This window comes from Urocitellus parryii, chromosome 7 (genome assembly GCF_045843805.1).
Source record: "Urocitellus parryii isolate mUroPar1 chromosome 7, mUroPar1.hap1, whole genome shotgun sequence".
NCBI lineage: Eukaryota > Metazoa > Chordata > Mammalia > Rodentia > Sciuridae > Urocitellus > Urocitellus parryii.
The window spans coordinates 180,959,335-180,979,693 of record NC_135537.1 but is presented as its reverse complement, the minus strand read 5'-3'; the positions used below and the strand labels follow the sequence as shown (position 1 = coordinate 180,979,693).

Genomic DNA, 20,359 nt, shown 5'->3' with positions numbered 1-20,359 from the left:
CTCCCTCTGGCCACAGCCCAAGGCTGGGCATGACCACGTGGCCTCACGCAGGACCGAGCACAGGCGGGAGGCCAGCCTTTTGCCAGCCGGCTGGCTCCAGCCTCGGCACTGGCCACTGGCAGTTGGGGAAGGGCCTGGCCGCTCACCCATTTGGCCAGCGATGAAAAGAAGAAGGAGCAGCCTCCGTCCTCCACTGCTTGGGTATCACGGGGCTACTGGGGGCTGCTGAGGAGCGTGTCGAGCCCTCAGCCTGCTGCAGAGCGTAGCACTGTGTCCCCAATAGAGGTACACGCAAGTCCCCATCTCTGGCACCTCAAAGGTGCCCTCGTGGGAAACAGGTTTTGTAGAAATAATTAACTTAAAGATGTCAAGGGAAGATCATCCGGGATTTAGGGTGGGCCCTGAATCCAACAGTGATGTGTCTCACAGGGTGGAGGGGAGGAGAGCGGAGACTCAGGAAGGGGGCCGATGCTGCCAGCCAAGGGATGCCTGGGGCCCCCAGAAGCCGAAGAGGCAGGAGGGAGCCTCCCCTAGAGCCCTTGAAGGAGGCAGACCTGCAGCCCCTTGATCTTGGACTTCCAGCCGGCCTCAGGAACTGAGGGATCACATTCCTGTTCTCTCCAGCCACCCAGTTTGTGCTCTTGTGTTTCTGCAGCCCCAGGACAGATGTACGGTGGTCCAGGTTGTAGCCATGGTCAGAGGACACCTCCCTGTCTTCTGCTTTTTCTGGACACTGCCCCAGTCAGGAAGAGCACCCCATGCCTCTGGCCACCTCACACAAGTCCCCAGAGCTGCCCACACTCTGGGAATCGCTCTGGGGCCCACCTGTGGGGACCACATCTCCCTGCAAAGAACAAGGCTATCTGGGGTGTGGCAGGCCCCGGGTGCAAAGCCGAGGACCCCAGTCCTACAACAGGCCGGAGGTGGACCTGGGGTGGGGAAAATAGGAGGAGGATTTGGTGCATCGAGCAAACGCAGGAGGCAGGGTGCTGAAAAACACGGTTCCAAGTTTAATGGTTGATGGTCTGAGAGCTGCGGGGCAAGGCCAGGAGGCCCTCATCCCGCCACGCCCACAGCAATGCACCTTGTGGACTCTTCCAAAGCAGGCACTTGCAGACCCCGGACACCCGCAGACAGGCTCCAGGGGAAAGAAGGATGGTTCACAACCAAGAAGCACCCGTGGTGGGAGGAAGGCCTGGTCAGCAAGTCAGGGCTAAAGCAGGCAGACAGAGTGCCAGGGCTGGGGGTCAATGGGGCGCGAGCAGGGAGGGCTGACGGGTTCCCCGAGGTCAGAGAAGGCAACCCTGCAGCCAGGACGCAGGGCCAACGTCAAGGACTTCCAGAGCACCCATGGAGGCAGCTGCCCTACACCAGGTGGTCCCAGAGAGCTGCAGGGGCTCCTGCCTCAGGGGACCTCCCACCTTCCAGGGTGTGAGTCTGAGCCCCGTGGTTGGCCCAGGGGTTCTCTTCTACCCTGGTCTCAAGGCTGACATAATGGAGCTCCGGAAGCAGGTGGGGGCAGCCCTCCAGCCCCTTCCTGCTCTCCCCTGCTCTGGGGCTCAGAGGACGCCCCTCCCACGTTGCCTTAGGCTGCAGGTCAAAGAGGCCTGGGTATGGACAGGTCTAGATGGACCATCAGCCTGGCCTCAGAGTGGATGCTGGAGAGGATCCTGGACCCGGGAGGAGACAGGACTCTGAGGTGGTACAAGATGGTTTGATGGGAACAAACCACAGGCCTGGTACTTCCCACAGCTGACCCATCTGGGAGCAGGGACATGGAGATCCCAGCAGGGCCCAGAGTGGCCTGGGGGAGGGGAGTGGTGCCTGGATATACCTGGGCTTCCCAGCCACATTTGCAGATCTAGGGGTCCCTGAGGTCCCCAGCCATTGTCAGGAGCCCATGGCCTGCAGCAAGCCGTCAGCTTCTACCAGCCCAGAGCCAACAGAAGAGGGCGCGGCTGCCCCTCTGGGGAGCTGACTGCGCTGCCCTGGCCTCACCGCTGTGGCTCAGGAGGTCCCGCTGAGCCCTCGGGCAAGGCTACAGCAATGTGAGCCAGACACAGAGGTCAGTCCCGCTGTCCCCCAGGAAGGTTCATTGGTGACCTAGTGGAATGAAGCCAGGTGTGGCCTCCCGACCCCCCCCTGGTCTCTGCTCTCCACCCTTGCTCCTCCGTTAGCTCTGCTCCCTGGGTCTCAGGGGGAGCCAGCCTGCTGGAGAGGCTGCCAGGGCAGGGCTGGCCTTCCCCTCAGGGCCTGCTGCGCTCCTCTGGCGACTCAAGCATTTGCTCAGTCACTTCCCGGAACAGGAGCAGGGTGCTGTGGTCTTGGACAGTGCACCTCGGGTCACTTCAGGCTGAGTGCAGAGGGGAACCGGAGGCCCCCAGTTCCAGCAGGCGCCCCACCCTGTGATCTCATCCGCGGCAGACCTCCTCTGAAAGAGGCGGCCACGTGGTGCTGGCTTCCCACCCGTCCAGGGCGCCTTGTTGAGGGCTAAAGCCCGGGAGCAGAAGCCAAGGAAGCAGGGACTGGGGCGAGAGGCCATGGGGTCAGACCGGGGGCCTGCAGGGCGCGGAGCAGGGCGGGAGGGAAGGAGGCTGGAGGTCTCCCAGGGGTGGCCACTAGGGCTCGGAGGAGTGCTTGACCAGGTAGCCGCTGAAGGTGATGTAGGTGTCGAACTCGTCGCTGAAGATGGCGTTCTCGCGCTCGCCCTTGAAGAGGCGCACCCACACCTCGTCCTGCTCCTGCAGCTCCAGCATCAGGCTCTGGCTCTGCATGATGCTGCGGTCGCTCACCTGGGCGTACAGGATCACCACCTCCTCCGCGTTCCGCATGATGTGCAGGTAGGTCTCCTTCTGGTTCCAGGTGTGCACGTTGAGGCTGAAGAAGTAGATGCCGGGCACGTAGCAGTAGAACCTGCCCGTGAACATGTTGAAGTGGCCGTAGAGGTTCACAAACTCCGTGTCGAAGACCACCGTCTGGTAGTAGTCGCTGCTGTGCAGGGGCTTCTTCCGGCCCACCGAGAAGGCCGCGTAGTGGTTCTTGCACCGGTCCCCGGGGGCGCCCACGGAGCCCTTCTGCCCTTTGGGTCCCATGTGGCCCCTGGCGCCCACGGAGCCTGTTTTGCCATATTTCCCCTGTAGGCCACGATCCCCTCGGTCACCCTTCTCACCTGAAAGGGACAGGAAGACACGGGGTATCAAGGAAGCCACTCCACGGTGGGCCTGCACCTCAGCTTGGGGCTCCATCCTGCTTGGACCTCACACCCTGACCCGAGGGCTTCGCTCCTGCCCCACGGGGTGAGGCCCGGTCCTCCCTCTGGGGGGCTTCGATTCTCAGACCAGTTAGACCAACAGGCACCATTTCAAGGGTTGCTCTATTTTAATCCAGAAGCAATATTTTTTTTTCCTTCTGGAAAGCCCTGGCACCGATAAAGGAACATATGGGTTTGTCCACAAGCAACTCCGGGGCCAGGCCCAGGCTCGCTCTGAGCAAATGGACTGCAGATGTCAGGGCTCAGCTCAGAACCCAGTTGCAAGTGTTCCCAGCCGCGGAGCAAGGTCATGGGGGAGGAGGGTGAACAGAATTTCAGAAGCAGGCTGGGGACACCAAGCCTCAAAACAGAGTCTGGAAGCCTGCGGTCCGCGCAGGTGCCGGGGCCCAGCAGCCTGAGGCTCCCTCTCCTGGTCTTGGTCCTGCCAGCTCCTCTTGGAAACAAGCCAGACCCTCAAAACTAGGATGTCTTCCTGTCTCTGCTGATGACAACCCTCCTCCGCTTCTGTCCCAGGGACCGTTCTGCCCCCGCCCAGCCCCGACTAGTGACCCCACAGTCTTCCTCCCTCTCTGCCCGCGGCAGCCCCCAGGAGATGCCCTGTCTCTGCAGCCCTGACCTTTCAGGATGGTGATGTTGATCTGGGGCGCGGGGATTGCCTGGTACACGGGGGTCCCAGGGTCGCAGCAGCGGAAGCACCTGGAGGCGGGGGGCTCCCGGCCCTGGCTGGGGCTATATTTTTCATGTTTCTCTTCATTCCTGTGGGAACAAAGCATCAGGGTGAAAGTCATGAACTCAGGGCTGGGCCCTGGCCCCTCTCCTGCTGTCAGGGGTCTGGGGGCCTGGACCTGACCTGCCCCTCCCTCACTTAGATGTTCACGTCTCGGGGTCCCAGCGGCACAGGGTGGATTCTGGGATCCCGGATTGAACTCCAGAGAGAGCCCCACCCTTTGCTGGCAGTGGTCATGGGAGCAGCAGTGACACATCAATAACTTCAGGGCTACACACAGACGGGGCAGGACACGGTCCTCCAGTGACGCAGGCCCACTCTAGGAGTCCTTGTCACATGTCTATGATTGAAGAAGATAATCTGCTTGTGTTTATAAGCAAGAGGGTTGGACTTGATGCTTAGGATGACCCTGGGCAGCAGCAGCGGAGGTGCGGTTTCCCTCCTGACCTCCGTAAGGACCTGCTCGGCCGCTGGTGGGTGGTGGTGGTTCCCTGCTGCCACCTTGTGGCACCTCTGGCACTGCACTGTGCTCTGGCTCTGGCTCCGGCTCCGCTGGCCCAGGCTGAGCCATCTCTGGGGCAGCACAGTGCCTCTGAACAGCCAGCTTCTGTCTAACTCTGCTCCCACTTTGAACCCCAGATAATATGAGAAGTGGGTCCACAGGCCCTCAGCTCAGAACTCACCCAGAATCCAGAAAGGCCCAAAGACTCCATCCAGAGATGGCCAAGACTGAAGCCCCTGTCTGTGTCCCTCTGCCCTGGACTCTCTATTCCCAAAGTCTGTTTCCAGCACCGTCACCAGGGGCTTAAGGTGGAGGCTTCAGCCCCCCAGGTGGCCCCTGGCTGCACCATCACACTCAGCCCCAGCCCCAGTGCCCAGGGCTGGGCTGGGGTCTCCAGCAGCCAGCCATGGTCCTGATGCCTCCTCCAGCGTGCCTTCTGGAACCCGGCCCTATGCAGACCTCCCCTGAGCCCTACTCCCTATAGGATGAAGTTCAGGTGAGACCCTTCCCCACAGACTCAGCGACCCGGCTTCGCCCCTTTCCCATCCTCTCCCAGGCCCCAGCGCCCCGCCCCGCCTGTCTCCCCTGCCAGTCACACGTCAGTACGTACCCTGCAGGCTGCCGGGCAGCTCTCCCTCCTGCACCTGGGAGGCCCCGTGTCCTTTGAGACATCATTCTTGGTCTTCCTGACTTGGGCTTCCTGAGTCTCACCCTTCCCTTCTGCCCTCTCCCCAGTGCTGTAGACACACCGCTGCTCCACTGCCTGCCTGTGGCACTGTTACCCTGGGCCTCCGTCTCCCTACACCCTTAGAGTCCCTGGAGGCCAGGGTTCATGACTTCCACAGACCTGAGGGCAGGCAATAAATATTTGTTGAATGAAAAAAATAGCAAAGGAAGAAGAAAGGAACTAGGCTCCTTGTCCCCAAATCCTGCCCAGTAAAGACAGCCTGGTACTCAGGGTAACAAGAAGCCCAGCCCCAGCATGGCGCCATGCCCAGGCCTCTAGGACCTCATGCTCAATGGGAGGCAGTCTAGGAGCAATCCTGAGCATTGGTGAGTTCTTTAAAACCCTCCGCAGTGATCTGGAGTCTCTGTGTTGCTGAGGGTCACAGACATGAGAGCAAAGCACTCACGGCCTGCAGAAAGCCAGTGCTCGCCCGCCGGCTGCCATCTTGCAACTGGACAAGACGTCAGGGTCACAGGACCTGCTCTTGGTCCCTGGCTCTCTGCCGGGGCCTCCTGCCTCCAAGCAGTACCTGGACTCCAGCACACATCCTCAGGGCCAAGCAAGAAGGCCACGACCCACTTAGGGGCCAGGCCGGGCCTGGCTTGCTCTTAATCTAAGGATGCGGCTCCAAAACTCCAAACCCTTCAGAGCTGGACTGCGACCTCGCCTCCAGACAGAGCCCGAGCCACTGGAGACAAACGGCCTGTCTATCTTCCAGGTCCGGCCTCCCCAGGAGCCACTCCTCAGCCTCAGCGTTCCCCTTCCTATCTCCCAGGGAGGCCGGGCTGGCTCAGCCAGAGCTGGAGCTCCTGCAATGGCCTCTGGGCCACAGTCCCTCACCTCTTGTCATGGTCCAGCGGGGGCAGCAGCTCCTGGGCCTCTTCCTGCTCCTGCTGCTCCTGCTGCTCCCGCTGGTCACGTGGCACGTGGCTCAGGACCAGGCCACAGGTGAAGGCCAGAAGCAGGCAGCATCCCAGCACAAGTCCCTGTCCATGGGAGCCCATCTTCCTGCTGACCCTGGTGGGAAGAGACACATGGGGACAGCACCAGGTTAGGAAGGCGCTCCACAGTAGGAGAGCCCAGAAACCTGAGGCTCCCCAGCCCCACGTCACCAGGAACACTGTGCTCCTCTGGGCAGGTGCACACACTCACACACACACACACACACACACACACACACTCATGTGCTTATACTAACTCACGCACACTCGCATGTGCTCACACACACACACACGGGCACACACACGGGCACACTCACAGGCACACGGGCGCTCTGCCACTGGAGCCCCAGTCCAGCGGGCTGGCCTTGAAACACCACCATGCACCGTGGTGTCCGTACCAGCCCAGCCTCAGAGTCCTTCAGCCACTGGCCACGAAGATGGTTGTAATTTACCACCTGTTGGGCCAGTGGACGGAATCCCAACAGGTTTGGCTGATCACCATGCAACAACGGCCACCCTGGTCCTCGTGCGTGGGCATGTGGTAGGCAGAGGGCTGCAGGCTTCCTCCTGACCAACAAGGGTGCTCAGTGGGTGACCTCCAGCATTCAGTTCAGGGGACATGGAGCCAGCTCATCCAAGGCCATGGTGCTTTTGGCAAAGGCTTGGGGCAGGACCCTCCCCCTCCAGTACTGAGAGAGTCCTCTGGGAAGAGGTGACTGTTGGGGGTCCCAGTGAGCCCACAGGGGCAGAGCCTCTCTGCTTTGGCTGTCAGCAGCGTCACCCCTCACCCTCTCGGGGAGCTGGGGTCCACGCGCCTGGAATCAGGAGTCGCCCCGCTTGGCTGTTCCTGGTGGGCGGGAAACCTCCCGCTGTGGCACCCGACTGTGGTCCATTCTTACCCTCTCCTGTTCACCCGAACACGAACACGAGGTCTGACGCCTCCCAGGACCATGAGCACCTAATTCAACCCTCTCCGCTGCCCAGGAAGAAGCAAGCCCAGCGGGACCGAGATCCCCCGCCCAACCCTCCATTTCTCTCTGTGTTTTAGGAAAATTAAAATCGGAGACAATTCCTCTTTGTCGGTAATTACAGACCAGACTCCTCTTGGGAAGCTGTGACCTTCTTTCCAACATCCCTTGGCTCGATTTGTCGCCTGGGAAGGGCACACCCCTGCCCCAGGGCGAGGCTCCTTGGCCCCGAGAGTGGGCTCACTGAGGAGCTCTGAAGAGAGTGCTCCAACAGCTGTCCCCGATGGCGCCCAGGCCATGTCTGTGAGGGCGCTGGTCACTGCAGCTGGAGCTCCGGCGGCACAGAAAGACCCAGAGCCCGGCTCCCCTGTGTCACCGCAGAGAGGAGCGAGACGAGAGGACACCAGCCTCCCCCTAGCCTCCCACTGCCCCATTGCAGCAACCGGGCTGCTCTCCTGCCTCCAAGTCCCTACTAACCAGCCAGGGAGCCTCAGGGCCCAGAGACCCCGGTGACCAGCAGGCTGCTTGGACCTGCCCCTGCTTGCCAAAGAAAGTGTGTATGAGAACCTCGAAACATGCTGGAATTCTTACCTACCCCTCCTGCTCCTCACTTCTCTCTGGGCTCTCCCACAGAGCATGCACGTCTCCCCCATCACCCCAACTGGTCAGCTGTCGCTGCAGACACCTCATCCCGTGGTCTTACACGCGCACATGCACACCTAAGGACTCCGTTCCAGCACAGCTTCTGCTGCATGAAACCCGGGCAGGGCCTTGAGGGCTCAGCATTTTCCATACGCCTCGAGGAGCGGCCGGTCTGAGTTCCCTCACCTCCCGCCACTGTCCACCGTGGGCGCTCTTCTTCCTTGACCAGAAGCGCCCTTGTCTTCCTCTCTCCTGCTCACCAGCGCTGCGCTGAGAGTCCATGCATGATTTAATTGATGCCTCAGGCCCTACAGGTTGGTCTGAGAAGGCTTCCTCATCGATCATCTCGACCCCACCCAGACCTTGTGTGCACCCACAGCATCCTCTAAGGAGACAGCGCTCACTCGTCATCACCCCACAGTTGTAGGTGAGCAAACAGACCTAGGGAAGTCAGCTCGAGCTGTCTGCACTGCAACTCGGACAGCCAACCTCGGTGACCCCAAGTCCTCTGCCCTGCCAGCCCCCACCTGAGCGCCTCATGTTCCTCCTGAAGCCTCCCCAGACCCCTCCTGGGAAAGCCCCCATCCTTCCTAATCTGTCCTTCTCATTGTCTTGGACTGCAGAGAGCTTTACCTGGCCTGTGAGATCCTGCCCAGCAGGCCAATGTGTCCCCCTCCTGGCCTGGGATGTCCCCTTGTGCCCTCAACCAGCCAAGCACCCTGCAGCGCCCTGGACTTCACTGGTACTCCACAAACATTGGTCAAATTGAGTTCTCTAAATCTGTTTATTTCTCTATTTCTGTGTTTCCTGTTTTTCCCTGGTCCCTCAAGTCATTACTCTTTTTTTTCCTTCTTAAGTGGTAAGCTTGCATCAGTTAAAAGGAAGTTTTCCTTTCTTTAAACTCTTTTATTTTCTGAATCCAAAATAATATGTCTGCATTTCGGAAAAGTTCTAGAGTAACAACCAGAGGTACATGGCCCCCTTGGCTCACCCTCGGCCTGGGCACTGTGAGCTGGACAGTTCCCTGTCGCTAGGAGTCCTCTGTGCCTCCTGGGATGTTGGCAGCGCCCCAAGCTACTCACTCCAGGCTGTCAGCCCTCTTGGTGGCTGTGACAATCAGAAATTCCAGCCATTGCCCTATGTCTGTCTCCTGGGGGGAAAAATTGCCCCCAGCTGAGTACCAGTGCCAAGCCCCCGGGGGGAAGCACCCCTGTGACTGTTGGTACGTCTCCTCCTAGCCTCAAAAGAGTGTTTTCTACACCTGGGCCAGAAGAGACGGGGCTCAGGATGTGGCTGGGTTAGGGATAATGGCATTGGTGGCATGGGACAGGTGACAGCCCTGAAGGCAGGCAGAGACCCGGGCTGATGGCTGAGGGCAGGGAGGCTGGTGTCGGGCTGTCTTTGCTGACCTCCTCTTTAGAGTCAACGCACACCCAGACTGAAACCTTTCCCTCTTCCACAAGATCTCAACCATTTCACCGAATCCCACAGCCAAGTCAGAGTCACGACATTACGATCATCTTAGTCACTTTAGGGCAAAAACATTATTGCCCAACATCAAGCCAAACTTGGCTCCGGGATCACTGCTAGAGATTCCCAGCAAAGGAAGGCTCCCTGCTTGGCCCCCCGAGAGGCTGCGCAGAGAAGGCAAGTCCAGGGTGGTGGCCCCGTGGCGTCTGGGCTGATGGGGGTGCCTCCTGAGTGGGGACCCACACAGCCCTGTCTCCAGGCTGAGCTGCGGTCAGAGCCACTGGAGACCTCAAGCTCTTCACTGTCCAGGAGCCAGTGGATCAGAGCCAGTTCCATGGTACCTCCGCTCCCGTTTGTCCACCACGTCTCCCAGCCTCCCACTCCATGCACCCGATTCACCTCCCCGACAAGCAGGAGCCCCCTGACAGGAGGAGGAAGGAGGGAGGGAGACATGGAGCCACTCACAGGACGGGAGGAGGTCTGATGCGCTGACCCTTCCAGACCCGCGATGGACCCTTTAAGGAGGCAACACCATCCACAGGTTCAAGTTTCCCTATATTTGTTTAAAACTGGTCCCTGTTGGTCTTGGCCCCACGTCCACGTACTGATGTTGACTCCTGGCGCTCAGAGGCCGCCTGCCTGGATCTCGCCTTGATGCTCCACCCTGCCCAGTGCCATCAAAAAAACCCTTTTGTAAACACTGTTTCTTTCTTTAATCCTCATTGGTAAGCAGCTGTTCCAAGAGGCAGAAAGCCTATAATCTCCTTGGATTGAAAGGAGCCTCGGAAGGCAAGTCTGAGCCGCCCTCCCGGTGGGCAGCGAAACCCAGGCCTGGTGGACTGGATGCCGTGATCTGCAGGGCATGGTGCGAGAGGGAGAGGGAGCACTGCAGCCATAAATCAAGTCCGTTTCCTGACTTCAGGAATATTACAGTCCAGAGAGGGAAGCAGACAAGCACCCAGCTACAGCTCAGAGCGAAAGGGCAGGCAATGAACCAAAACGGTGAGCGGGTGACAAGCCAGACCTGGGCTAAACGGCGGGGTGGTCATTAGCTTTGTGTAGCTATTTAAATTAAGACAAAACAAAAGTTAGGGCTGGGGACACAGCTCAGTGGTACAGCACTTAGCGTGTGTGAGGCCCTGGGTTCCATCCCCAGCACACAGACACAAAATGACTCAAGGTTCCGCTCCCTAGCCACACCAGCCACATTCCGGGCTCTGGACAGCCACCTGTGGCTAGTGGTCGCCATATTGGAAAGTGCAGAAGCGAACACTCTGGCCACTTGATCAGGTTCTATCAGGTAGGTCTGTTTTAGACTGAAGTGAAGTCGTGGGGGAGGGAGGAGGAGCTAGGAACAGGGCATAGGCCAGAGATTTAGGGGTCACTGGATGCCTTACTCACGTGCACCGGGTACAGCTCCCAGGCCTCCGTGGGAGCGCCTGCAGCTCTGCTCTCCTCTCTCCATCTGCCTGCCTCAGGTGCTCTCTGGCTGTCTCCCAGACCTTGGCCCACCAGAGGCAATCGTCTCTGGCTTTTCCAGGGCCTGGACCCCACCCTAAAGTTTTCCGTGCACCTCTGGGTAAAGGATTTTAACCTACACTGCACGGGTTCTAGGTCAAGAATGCGGTTAGTCAGCCTTGGTCAACGGGAACGTGGTCCCCACACCACTCCTCACCCACCTGCCCCACCGCCTTTGCCTCCTGCACATCCTCCTAACACAGAGGCCTGCTGACGCCTGGGACAGCCTCCCGGTGAGAAGCTTAGCACCCTCCAGTCCCTGCAGTGGGATTCAGACATGGGGGCCACAAAGGAGAAAGTGCCATATCGGGGTGTTCCTCCGACCCCAGTGACCATCAGGGTTTCCCAGTGTGTGACATCTGCTCTTGGTCTTTTCCTTCCCCCAGAAGTCCTTTGTCACATTAACTGCCCATTTCTCAGACTCCAAAACCTGCCATGGGCAGGAGGAGGCTGAGTGACCTCCAGTTGACAAGTAGACAGAAGCCCCTTTACCACCTAGTGTCCCTTGTGTGACTGGCAGCCCCAGCTGGCCTGGGAATCTCTCCCTCCTAACCACACAGGGGAGGCAGCAAGCCTCACTGGAGGAACCCTGAGGGCCCAGCTCCTCTGGGAATTTCCCTCTTTCCCTTTCCCGAGAACTGCTCCCTGTCTCGGTTGTCTGAAAGCCTGGGGGTTTATGGGGTTACCTCCACAGCCCGAGTCCAGGAGTGCAGAGGTGGGTTCTTCCAGGGCTACTTGCTAGTTCCTAACAAAGGTTCCCTTTGGATGGAAGTGAGGCTTCGTTTGGGACTTAACAGTGAGGAGAGGAGAGACCAAGAACGTGCCCATCCTACAGCATCTCCCTCCTCTCCAGGGCCATGCATCTGGCCAGGAAAACTCACCTGGACAGAGAGCGGGACCCTAAGTTTCTGCCAGCCTGTGCAAACATGACTGCCACGTGGGCTGCTGGGCACTGGGCCCTGGGGGCACCTGGCCAGCCCAGCCGCAGAGCTGCTGCTGCGACCCAGGGGGAACAAAGACTGCCTTGAGCAGAGCTGCTGACCTCAGGTCCCCTCCCAGCTGGGACGCCTGGGGCAGGGCTCATCCTGCTTTGAGAACTGCCACAGGGGAAAGGCCCCGGGGGCTCAGTTGGGAGCTTGCTCTGCAGGTGGCCTGGCTGGAGCCACCACCCCAGCACCAGCACAGTGCCACCCTTCGGGGCAGAGGCTCCCGAGGAGGGAAGAACCTGAGAATTCTGTGGCCTGAGCCCCACCGCAGTCCGCCCTTTACAGGCAGCACAAACCACGCCTGTCTGGCTGCCTTGGCTGGGGCACCGGGACACCTCACAGGCACCTCCTGGGAAGCCTGGCAGGGGACAGACCGTGGCCCAAACCGAGTGGCTCCTCCGTCAGAAATGCAGTCTGGCTCAGCACCCATGGGTCTGTCTCCTGCCCCGTCCAGCCTGGGCCCCTCTTGCCAAGATCACCTGTGACCCTGGCTCTATTCTGCCGTCCTGCTGTAGGAGCCTTAAAGCTTCTGCTGGGAACGGCCCAGGGGATGGATGCCCCCACCTCCCAGCCCAGGCACCGCTGCCCCCTCTGGGTTATCCTTGGTCTTCCCCACCCACTGCTGCTTTCCAGGTCTGCAGGGCCTCTCGCCCCAAACCCTTCTCTGCTGCCTTGGCCCACATCATGCCTTCCACCCAGGACACCAAGGGGCGCCAGGCCTGTTCTCCAACACACCAGCCCATGGGCTGCTCTGATCTGTTAAGACTATAAACAAAATAAAGGGGCCACTTTCTAAGCACTCACGTGGCTAGCGGCTACCACAGCGGGCAACACTGCTGATAGAACATTTCCACGTGGCTGGACACTCCCCTGGGCAGACTGGCCTGCACTGTGTCTCCAGCCGTCTGCTGGATCCCTCTCTGCCCAGCCATGAGACTTGAACACCCAATTAACTCACCCTCCTCACTGCTGCCGGCCCCCCTTCTCCTCCTGGGCTGGCAGCTCTGTGAAAGACAGCACCGGTCACAGGTGCTGGACCCAGGCCACAAGTGGGAGCCACTAACACGAGTACCTTCCATGCCCCCGTCACATCAAACCCATCGCCAAGCTCCCCCAGGTCTCCCAACACCACCGTGTCCAGCTCTCCTTGGGCCTCCCCACTTCCTTCTGTCTCCTACACTGACTCCTTCAGAGGCTACTTTTAAAAAATGCAAATCAGTGCTGCCCTTGGATCAAGGGCATCCAGACACAAAGAACAGGGTTCAACCCTCCATCCCCACTAGGCTCCTGCCTCCCCTGCCTGTCACCCAGCCTCTTACCTGTCATCTGGCCTCCGCCTGTCAACCAGCCTCCACCTGTCATCCACACATACGATTCCTTCACTCCAGCCACATCCTGCCTCCCTCAGTCCCTAACACAAGTCACACTTCAGGATGCCCCTTGTCCTGCCACCTCTCCATCCATGCATCTTCAGAGCTGGCCTGATGCTGCCTCCTGCAGCAAGTATTCCGGCCCCCTTCCCCTGCTGTGGCTCGCCCCTCCCCCAGCGTCTACTACACAGAGGTCTGTAATCACTGGGGCTTATCTGTCCCTCTGGACTTTTCCCAGCTCCTCCAGCATCCAGTGTCTCACATCCAGTGTGGCATGAACCCCTCCCTCACCTTTCAGTCAATCCCAAGTAGCAAAGCCACCATCCAAACAGGACTGGTTACAGATTGGAGCTGCTCAAACCTGTCCAACACAGAGTGGGGAGGGAGGGAGCCAGGGGACACTATGACGTGTCTCCAGAATGCTGACCGCCATGCAACCTGGGAGCTATCCTTGCTAGCTATTCCTCCATCTGCACCCAGAGCACCTCCTGCCTCCCAAAGACCAGCAAACCCTGCTGCCTCCTTAGCCAAGGCTACAAGCCGCATGAGCGTCCAGCAAGACCACAGGAAAAGACCATCCAGGAAAAGACCAAAGACAAAACACAACACCTGGGTGGCTGATTGGAGGTGAGCTCAGCAGTGGGGAGAAGTGGGGAGGTGATGGACCAGGAGACCCGGAAGCTGCCTACAATTAGTGACCGCTGCAAACCATGAACCCTTACTGCCATGGAAAGACGTTCTGAGGGAAAGTGCAGGCTGAAAGCCGCGTGCACACACGTACAAGTGGACCCACAACCACAGCATGCGAAGGCCACCACCTGGCTGCTGATGGCAACTGTCCAGGCATGGTGAGAACATGGCTCTCTAACATTGTCTTATTTGTGCTTTCTTTTATTTGTGCTTTGTTTTTGTTCCCCCGGTCACAGTCTCATGTTTTTTCACAGTAAATATACACTATTTTCCACTTAGGAAAAATGACAAATAAGCCCCACCCTGGAGACTAAGGGAGCATTTTGCTTATTCCAGGGAACTTGACTATGCATGGAAAAGTAGATAATGGGGGCGGGGCTGGCGATCTACGGCTCAGGCAGAGCTGTGTGGAGGATGAACTGGCTGACATGGAAGTCTCAGCTGAGGACTGGAATACAAAGATACAGCCTTCCTTGGGCGGCGGCTGCTCTGGCACATGGGGCTCAGGTTTGGGGTGTGCGCTGGATTAGCTGCCGTCATAGACCTGTCAGCAGCAGCCACCTTTGGCTCTAAGGGAATGCCACCAGCTGAGCCTGCATCCCTACATTCAATAGGGACTTATGCAGCGTGCCTCTGCTGCATGCCAGGCACCCTCTGAGGCGTCTTCCCCGCAGCGTGCTGAGATCTCCAAGTGCCAGGCTGCTGGCATCTTAACCTGCGCCCCCTCCCCCACTGGAGTCCAATTCCTTTGGGTTCGGCACCGAGCAGGCAGCCCCCTCCCACAGCTTCCATATGAGGTGCCCAACGCTGGGCCTCCTGCGGTGCCTTCTCGGGGTCTTGCTCTGGCAGGGTGGAGGGAGAGCAGCAGGTTGGTAAGCTCTGAGAGAAGAGGGAAGGCCAGGACACACAGGCGGGATGCAGATGGCCGCCTCCCACCCCAGCGCCCTGATGAGCAGAAACGGACCTGAGTGCCCCCTGCAAAGGAGGGAGGCTGAGTACCACCTCAGGAGGGAGTGGGAGAAGAGGCCATGCTGGCCAGAGGAGGGGCTGCATGCATGCTTGGCCTGACCTTTCCTTGGGAGGCTGGCCAGGGTCGGATATGAGTGGGCACCACTGGAGGTGCCTTTGGGAGGAACACGCAGGATGGAACAGAAAGGAGAGTGGGGAAAGGTAGGGGTAGACATCAGGCTCAAGCCTCCCTGCCTCCCTGCAGCCCCAACCTGGCTCAGCAGCCTCCATTCCCAGGGTGGCCTCAATCCAATACGTTCAGCCAGCCAAGCAGCGCACAGGACTTACAGGCCCACCACCTTGCCTGCTGGATAGACCTTCAGGGGGCCCTGGGAAGGGGGTGAATGCCAGAAGACATCCACCCCCATGGCCACCCTGAACCCGTCCAGGAGCCCCATGGCCACCTGAACCCATCCAGATCCCTGTCCCCATATCTCACCAGAACCCAGGCCACATGGTGCAAACACTCTACCAAATGAGCTGTATCCCCAGCCTGGTCCCCGGTTTTGAGGGCCTATCCCAGAAGCTTGCAGGGCAGAGTCACGGGGCCCAGCCCAGCTTCCAGCCTACACCTGCCTAACCCTCTTCACCACTACCAGGAGAGTTCCCCTCTTTGCCCCGTCCCAAGGGTAGAGGGTGGCTGGTAATCAGACGTCCCAAGGATGGCAGGGAGCAGCCCCAGAGTGTGGGCTGTCCAGCATGTGTGGCTCCAGCAGCAGCCAGGAGTATGTCTGACCCGTCCCTGGGCACCAAGGACTTGGCTTCCCTGTCCCTGTCTCGCCTGGCTGCCTCTCTTCTCGGCCTGGCCTGGGCTCCTGCCTCCCTGTCTGCTGTCTCATTTCAAGGAAAATCCCTGCAGGAGCCAGGAAGATGGTCAGACACTGAGGCCAGGCCAGCCTGTGGACATCCAGACAACCGTCCTGGGCCAGGCGGTGCCCCAGGAGGGGCTTGCTGATCTGCAGGAGACTCAGAGACAGGCAGGGATGCCCCCTACCCCCAGTGGATGGTGAGGGGGCCTCAGGTGCCCCTATCTATTCCTGGTTTGGAAATTGATCACAGGCAAGGAGGGGTGGGTTGAGGGGATGCCAATGTACCCACCTCCACCCACACACCCCCAAGCACCAAAATGGCACAGTGGCAACTTGACTAGGATCCAGAGACCAAGAGTCCTCCCAAAGGCTCAGAGGCCCACGCTGCCCCCAGCACTACCCCTCCCCCAGGGTGAGCTCTGCAGAACCCTCCACTAGGGCTGGCGAGGAGGAAGGGGCGGGCCTGGTTTCGCAGGTCTCTGTGTCTGTGTTAAGCTCAGCACCGGCACCTCCGGACAAGGACAGGGCCAGGGCTGAGGTTCAGGGCTGAGAGGCTGGCTCGCTGGGCAGCCCCAGTGCAGAGGAAACCCATGTGGAGCTTTGGGTCCTCTGGCAGACTGCTCTCGGAAGCGGGCAGGCCATCTCCCACACCACATAAGGGGTCAGGAGGTGGCAGAGTCCAGTCGGCAGAGCTGCCTTGTGTCACTTGACAATAGCAGAAGGCAGATTTCATGGGTGAAACGGGAGAAAACAACACAGTAGTCAAGCTACCAGGATGGAGCTGCCAGGGGGCCACCGCCCCACTTGGGCGTCCTGGGGCTCTGGGGCAGGGAGCCCAGGCAGCTTCCCTTTCTATCCAGGGAGGGTGGGTTGTCAGGAAGAGTCGGCCTTGGGCAGCCAGCAGCAGGGGACTGCAACAGAAGGTCTTCTTCTTCCTGCCTTTCGGGCCAGCGCTGTCCCCCCCACCCTCCCTGAAGCCCTGGGGCCTCCGCCACCCCGGCCTCAGGAACTGAGACCCACAAAAGGGCCCGACCCCTGAGGACAGGACGCAGGGAGGCTGGTGTCCGGTGAGGACACCCTGTGGCACAGATTTCTATGAAATTCTTTTCATCTTTGTTTTGATGGGTGAAGTTCAATGCCAGAATATTTGGCTTATGAGTCATGCTAATTACAGCTGGGGGAGGCACGGGAGAACTGCAGAAAGGAGCACGTTCAGAAACACTGAAGGCTGCCCTGATTGCCCCGGCCGGGAGGTTATACCCCAGGATGGGAGGCAGCTGCCTGCACCCTCCGACAGCCGGGCTTCCCAGGCTCCTGCTTGGGGGCACCTTAGTGTTGGGCAATGGTGTCCTGTGGCTGAACGGGGCCCACCCAAGACCCCTGGCCACATATCTGTCCCCTGCTGCTGCACCTTCCTTGGGGTCATGGGGGACTCCAGATGGTAGGAGAAGGAAAGGAAGGAAGAAAGTGGGTCCCTGGGAAGCAGCCCTGCTGCCTGCGTCCTGCCCTGGGCTTTCTCTGTCAGCGGAGAGAAGGGGACGCTTGAGAAGCTCAGATCCCGCCTCACTGTGGAGTGCTGCACTCAGTGTCCCCAGCCTGCGTGGAGTGTACTGAACACAGTCTCAGGGCATGAGGACATAGGTCAGGGTCTGAGGTCCTCTGTCCGCTGGCTGGGGCAAGCCACAAGCCCCTCTGAGCTTTTCACAGGGGAGTCCCTTGATAGAGTTGAAGAGCCAACAAATTGGCGGCTGCCACTGTTCTTACCCAGGTTGCTGGGTCACTCTAAGTCCTCTCTGGCTCTACAGGTCTAAGAGGGAGAGTGGGACAGCTGCCACTGATCTCAGCCTCTGCCCACCGGCTCCTGTGGCCGCTCCTCTCTGGTTAGCAGGGACCCTGGGCAGGCCTTGTGGAGCAGACACGTCCCCTCCCTGCAGCACACGCCGGCCAAGCACATGTATCTTGACAGTGCGTGTGGGCTGCACGGCCGGGCGCACGTGTGTGCTTTCTACACTATAAAAAGCAGAGCCCAAGCAGTCTTTAAGGACATCATGCTCCTGGGGGTCCAGGAAGTCATTTCTCAAGACATGTCTCATTTTCAAAGTTCAGGAAAGCCTGCCCCATGGCCTCCGTCCCTAGAAACTAGGTGAGATGGAAGAAGCGAGATCCATGGCAGAGAAGCAGCTCCCTCCATCCTTCCAAGCCAGGACGGGACAGGACTGCCAGGCGTGCTGGGAGCACACGGAGGCTCCCGGCTCTCCAGGGCTGGAAGCAGCCAGGGCAGCCAGGGATTGGCAGAATACAGACCACACCCGTACCTGCGGAGGTGCCCTGGAGAGCTGGGTGGTGGCTGGTGGGTGGACATGCACCAACCAGAGACTCCACAGTGGCTCAGCAATGCAATCCCAGAGCAGGGCCACTCTCAGTGGATCCTTCCAAGGAGGATCCCCAGGGATGTGACATTGTTTTTTCCTGCCCAAGCTGGATACCCTCCAGGAACACCAAGGCTGTGAGATGAGGGGGCCAAAGTCCACATTTCCTGTCCTGTGCAGGGCCCAAGTGGGCCACAGAGAGCATGGGAGAGACCTGGATCTCAGGTGGTCCAGGTGACATTGGGGGATCTCTGCCAGGTGCAGAGGTGGGCACGGGTACCATTCTTTTTCTCCCACACTCTCAGAAAAGCACCAAGCGAAGAGTGAAGCAATATAAACACCCACAGAACATGGGAGAAGGTACTGTTGCTCCCGACAGCTTCTGTCTGCAAAAGAGCCCGCCTCCTCCCCGTCAGAGGGCGCTGGCCCCAGGGCTCTCTGCAGAACCAACTGGCCTGTGCCGGGGAGTTAGCAAGAGCAGGCACAGTACTTCCCAGAACTTCTGCTCTCTGCCCCTTGGCCACAGCTGCCCACCCTGCCCCTCCACCTCACCCATGGTCCCCCTGGCAAGGCTCTGCTCTGTCCTGCCCAGTCTGCTCCAGCCACCAGGCTGAAGCCAGGAAGACAGGAGCGGGCAGTACTGAGTCCCTCCTCACTCTGACCTGCCTGCCCCAGGCCACCTACCTCCCTCGAACGGAACCCAGCAGGGCTGCACCAGCTGCGTCTTCCCGCCGCCGCCTCTCTGGGGCTCTCACGGCACCGCCTCTTAAAGCATCTCCCAGCGGCAAAGCCTCCTCAGAGCCCGATCTCGGGAAGCACAGACTTGTCGAAGGAGACAGGGAAAGAAGTCCCCTGGGAAGGAGGCTCAGAACGGGAGGGGGCAGGTTGGAGCAGCAGCAGCCCTGACCCAGCACCTTTATCTTCTCTGCAGGCTCCAAGGTCTCCTTGGGCAGAAGCGGAAACGTGGTTTCTCGAAAGTAAAGAAGAGAGGAAGAAAGCAGGACAAACACGTAAAGAGCAAACCCAGCCAGATGTGAGCTGCAGAGGAGCCTAGATCGCTCCCAGCGCATTTTAGCCAAACAGCAGCCGCCGAGGATTAACTGTGTGTGTGCCCTGCCGGCTCCCTCCTCCTGGCCACGCGGGGCAGCCAGCCCAGCTGGGGTGCAGGTGGCCTCTTCTGTGCACCTGGGGCCTGTCCAGATGCAGAGGTATCTGGGAATCCAGGACAAGGATGCCCTGCACAGGGCAGGGGCACCCAGCAGGGCTGAGAACCCAAGTTACTTAGTGGCGGGGGGATGGGCTCAAGCACCCGCTACATCCTGCCCCATGTCCAAACTGTGGCAGAGTTAAGACACACCACAGATGGGGGTCCGAGGACCAGCACCAGGTTTGGGAGAATCTACAAGCCCTCTCTAACAGCTCTCGGGGTCCAGGCATACATGTGCACATGTGTACATGTTTGGAAGGTGATGGTTTATTGGTTTCCATGCTCAGAGGTGAGGAGCAATCCCTGCTCAGAACACTTAGAATCCCCAGTGGTGGGGCCAGAGGGGACAGGGGTCTGCTCCGTCTCTTCCAGGTCTCTCATTCCTGGAGGTGGAAAACAGACATTTTCTTATTCTTATATAAATGCTCTTCCTGAACAAGCCCCCAGGCAGACCGCAGCACAGGCTTCTCCAGTGCTGTCCCTCCGTTCGCCAGCCCCAGCTCTGAGTCACACAGGCTTGTTCTGGAACCCTACCACAGCTCGAGAAGAGGAAGGGTCTGGCCAGAGGAGTGAAGCTGCCCTGGCAGTGGTAACAGTGTGCCTTCTTCTTTTCTGCTTCTCCCCGGGTTCTCCTCTGTGTCCCTCCCCTCTGCTCCTGGCCTGGGTGCTGTACCTGCACTCTGCTGTCACTCCAGCGACGGCATCTCTCCTCTCTGGCTACATCTGGACAGGAGATGTAGAAAGAAGGATGCTGGTTCGGGATGTTAGGAGCAAAACAGAAAGGCTGTGCTTCACTATTCCTGGCCTTGGAATTTCCTCCCTGGGCCACACTGACATCTGGAAAGGCTTCGAGAACAGAAAGGGAGGAGGAGGAGGAGGAGGAGGAGGAGTGTGTGAGCAGGATGCCACCAGGCACATGCTCTTGCCCCGGGGCTGGGCCCAGGCCAACATCTGGGCAGAGCTGAGAATGGGTGGAGATGCACTAGAAGCAGGAGGGCTTGGGATGGGGGTGGCAGCTTGTGAGGATGGGGTTGCCACTCCAGAGACCCCAACCTCCAGAGCCAATCCCCTGTGAGGAGGAGACGTGAAGGAGAAATGCTGCCTAGCCCCTGGAGCCCAGAGAGCACTGGAGGAGCTTGGTGAGATCAAGTAAC

At 59.4% G+C, this 20,359-nt stretch overlaps 1 protein-coding gene across 3 annotated transcripts; it reads right to left on the bottom strand.

Annotated features, from left to right (window-relative positions):
- Positions 1-1,003: 1,003 nt before the first annotated feature.
- Positions 1,004-20,016, bottom strand: C1qtnf1 (C1q and TNF related 1). Of its 3 annotated transcripts, XM_026408444.2 has the most exons (5): positions 19,879-20,016; positions 18,683-18,968; positions 6,068-6,244; positions 3,888-4,027; positions 1,004-3,169 (listed from the first exon to the last, which is right to left on the bottom strand). In XM_026408444.2, the coding sequence occupies exons 3-5, from the start codon at positions 6,229-6,231 to the stop codon at positions 2,619-2,621; spliced, it is 855 nt and encodes a 284-aa protein (XP_026264229.1). In that variant the 5' UTR covers positions 6,232-6,244; positions 18,683-18,968; positions 19,879-20,016; the 3' UTR covers positions 1,004-2,618. The 3 variants fall into 3 exon arrangements, with proteins under 3 accessions (XP_026264229.1, XP_026264230.1, XP_026264228.1); XM_026408445.2 differs by lacking the exon at positions 18,683-18,968; XM_026408443.2 differs by lacking the exon at positions 19,879-20,016 and having other exon boundaries at positions 18,683-19,008.
- Positions 20,017-20,359: the final 343 nt, after the last annotated feature.

Coding starts and splice junctions, on each gene's coding strand:
- C1qtnf1 (XM_026408444.2), bottom strand. CDS start 6,231: ATGGGCTCCCATGGACAGGGACTTGTGCTGGGATGCTGCCTGCTTCTG. Junction 4,028..6,067: donor CCGCTGGACCATGACAAGAG/GTGAGGGACTGT, acceptor TTGTTCCCACAG/GAATGAAGAGAAACATGAAA. Junction 3,170..3,887: donor CAACATCACCATCCTGAAAG/GTCAGGGCTGCA, acceptor TGTCCCTTTCAG/GTGAGAAGGGTGACCGAGGG.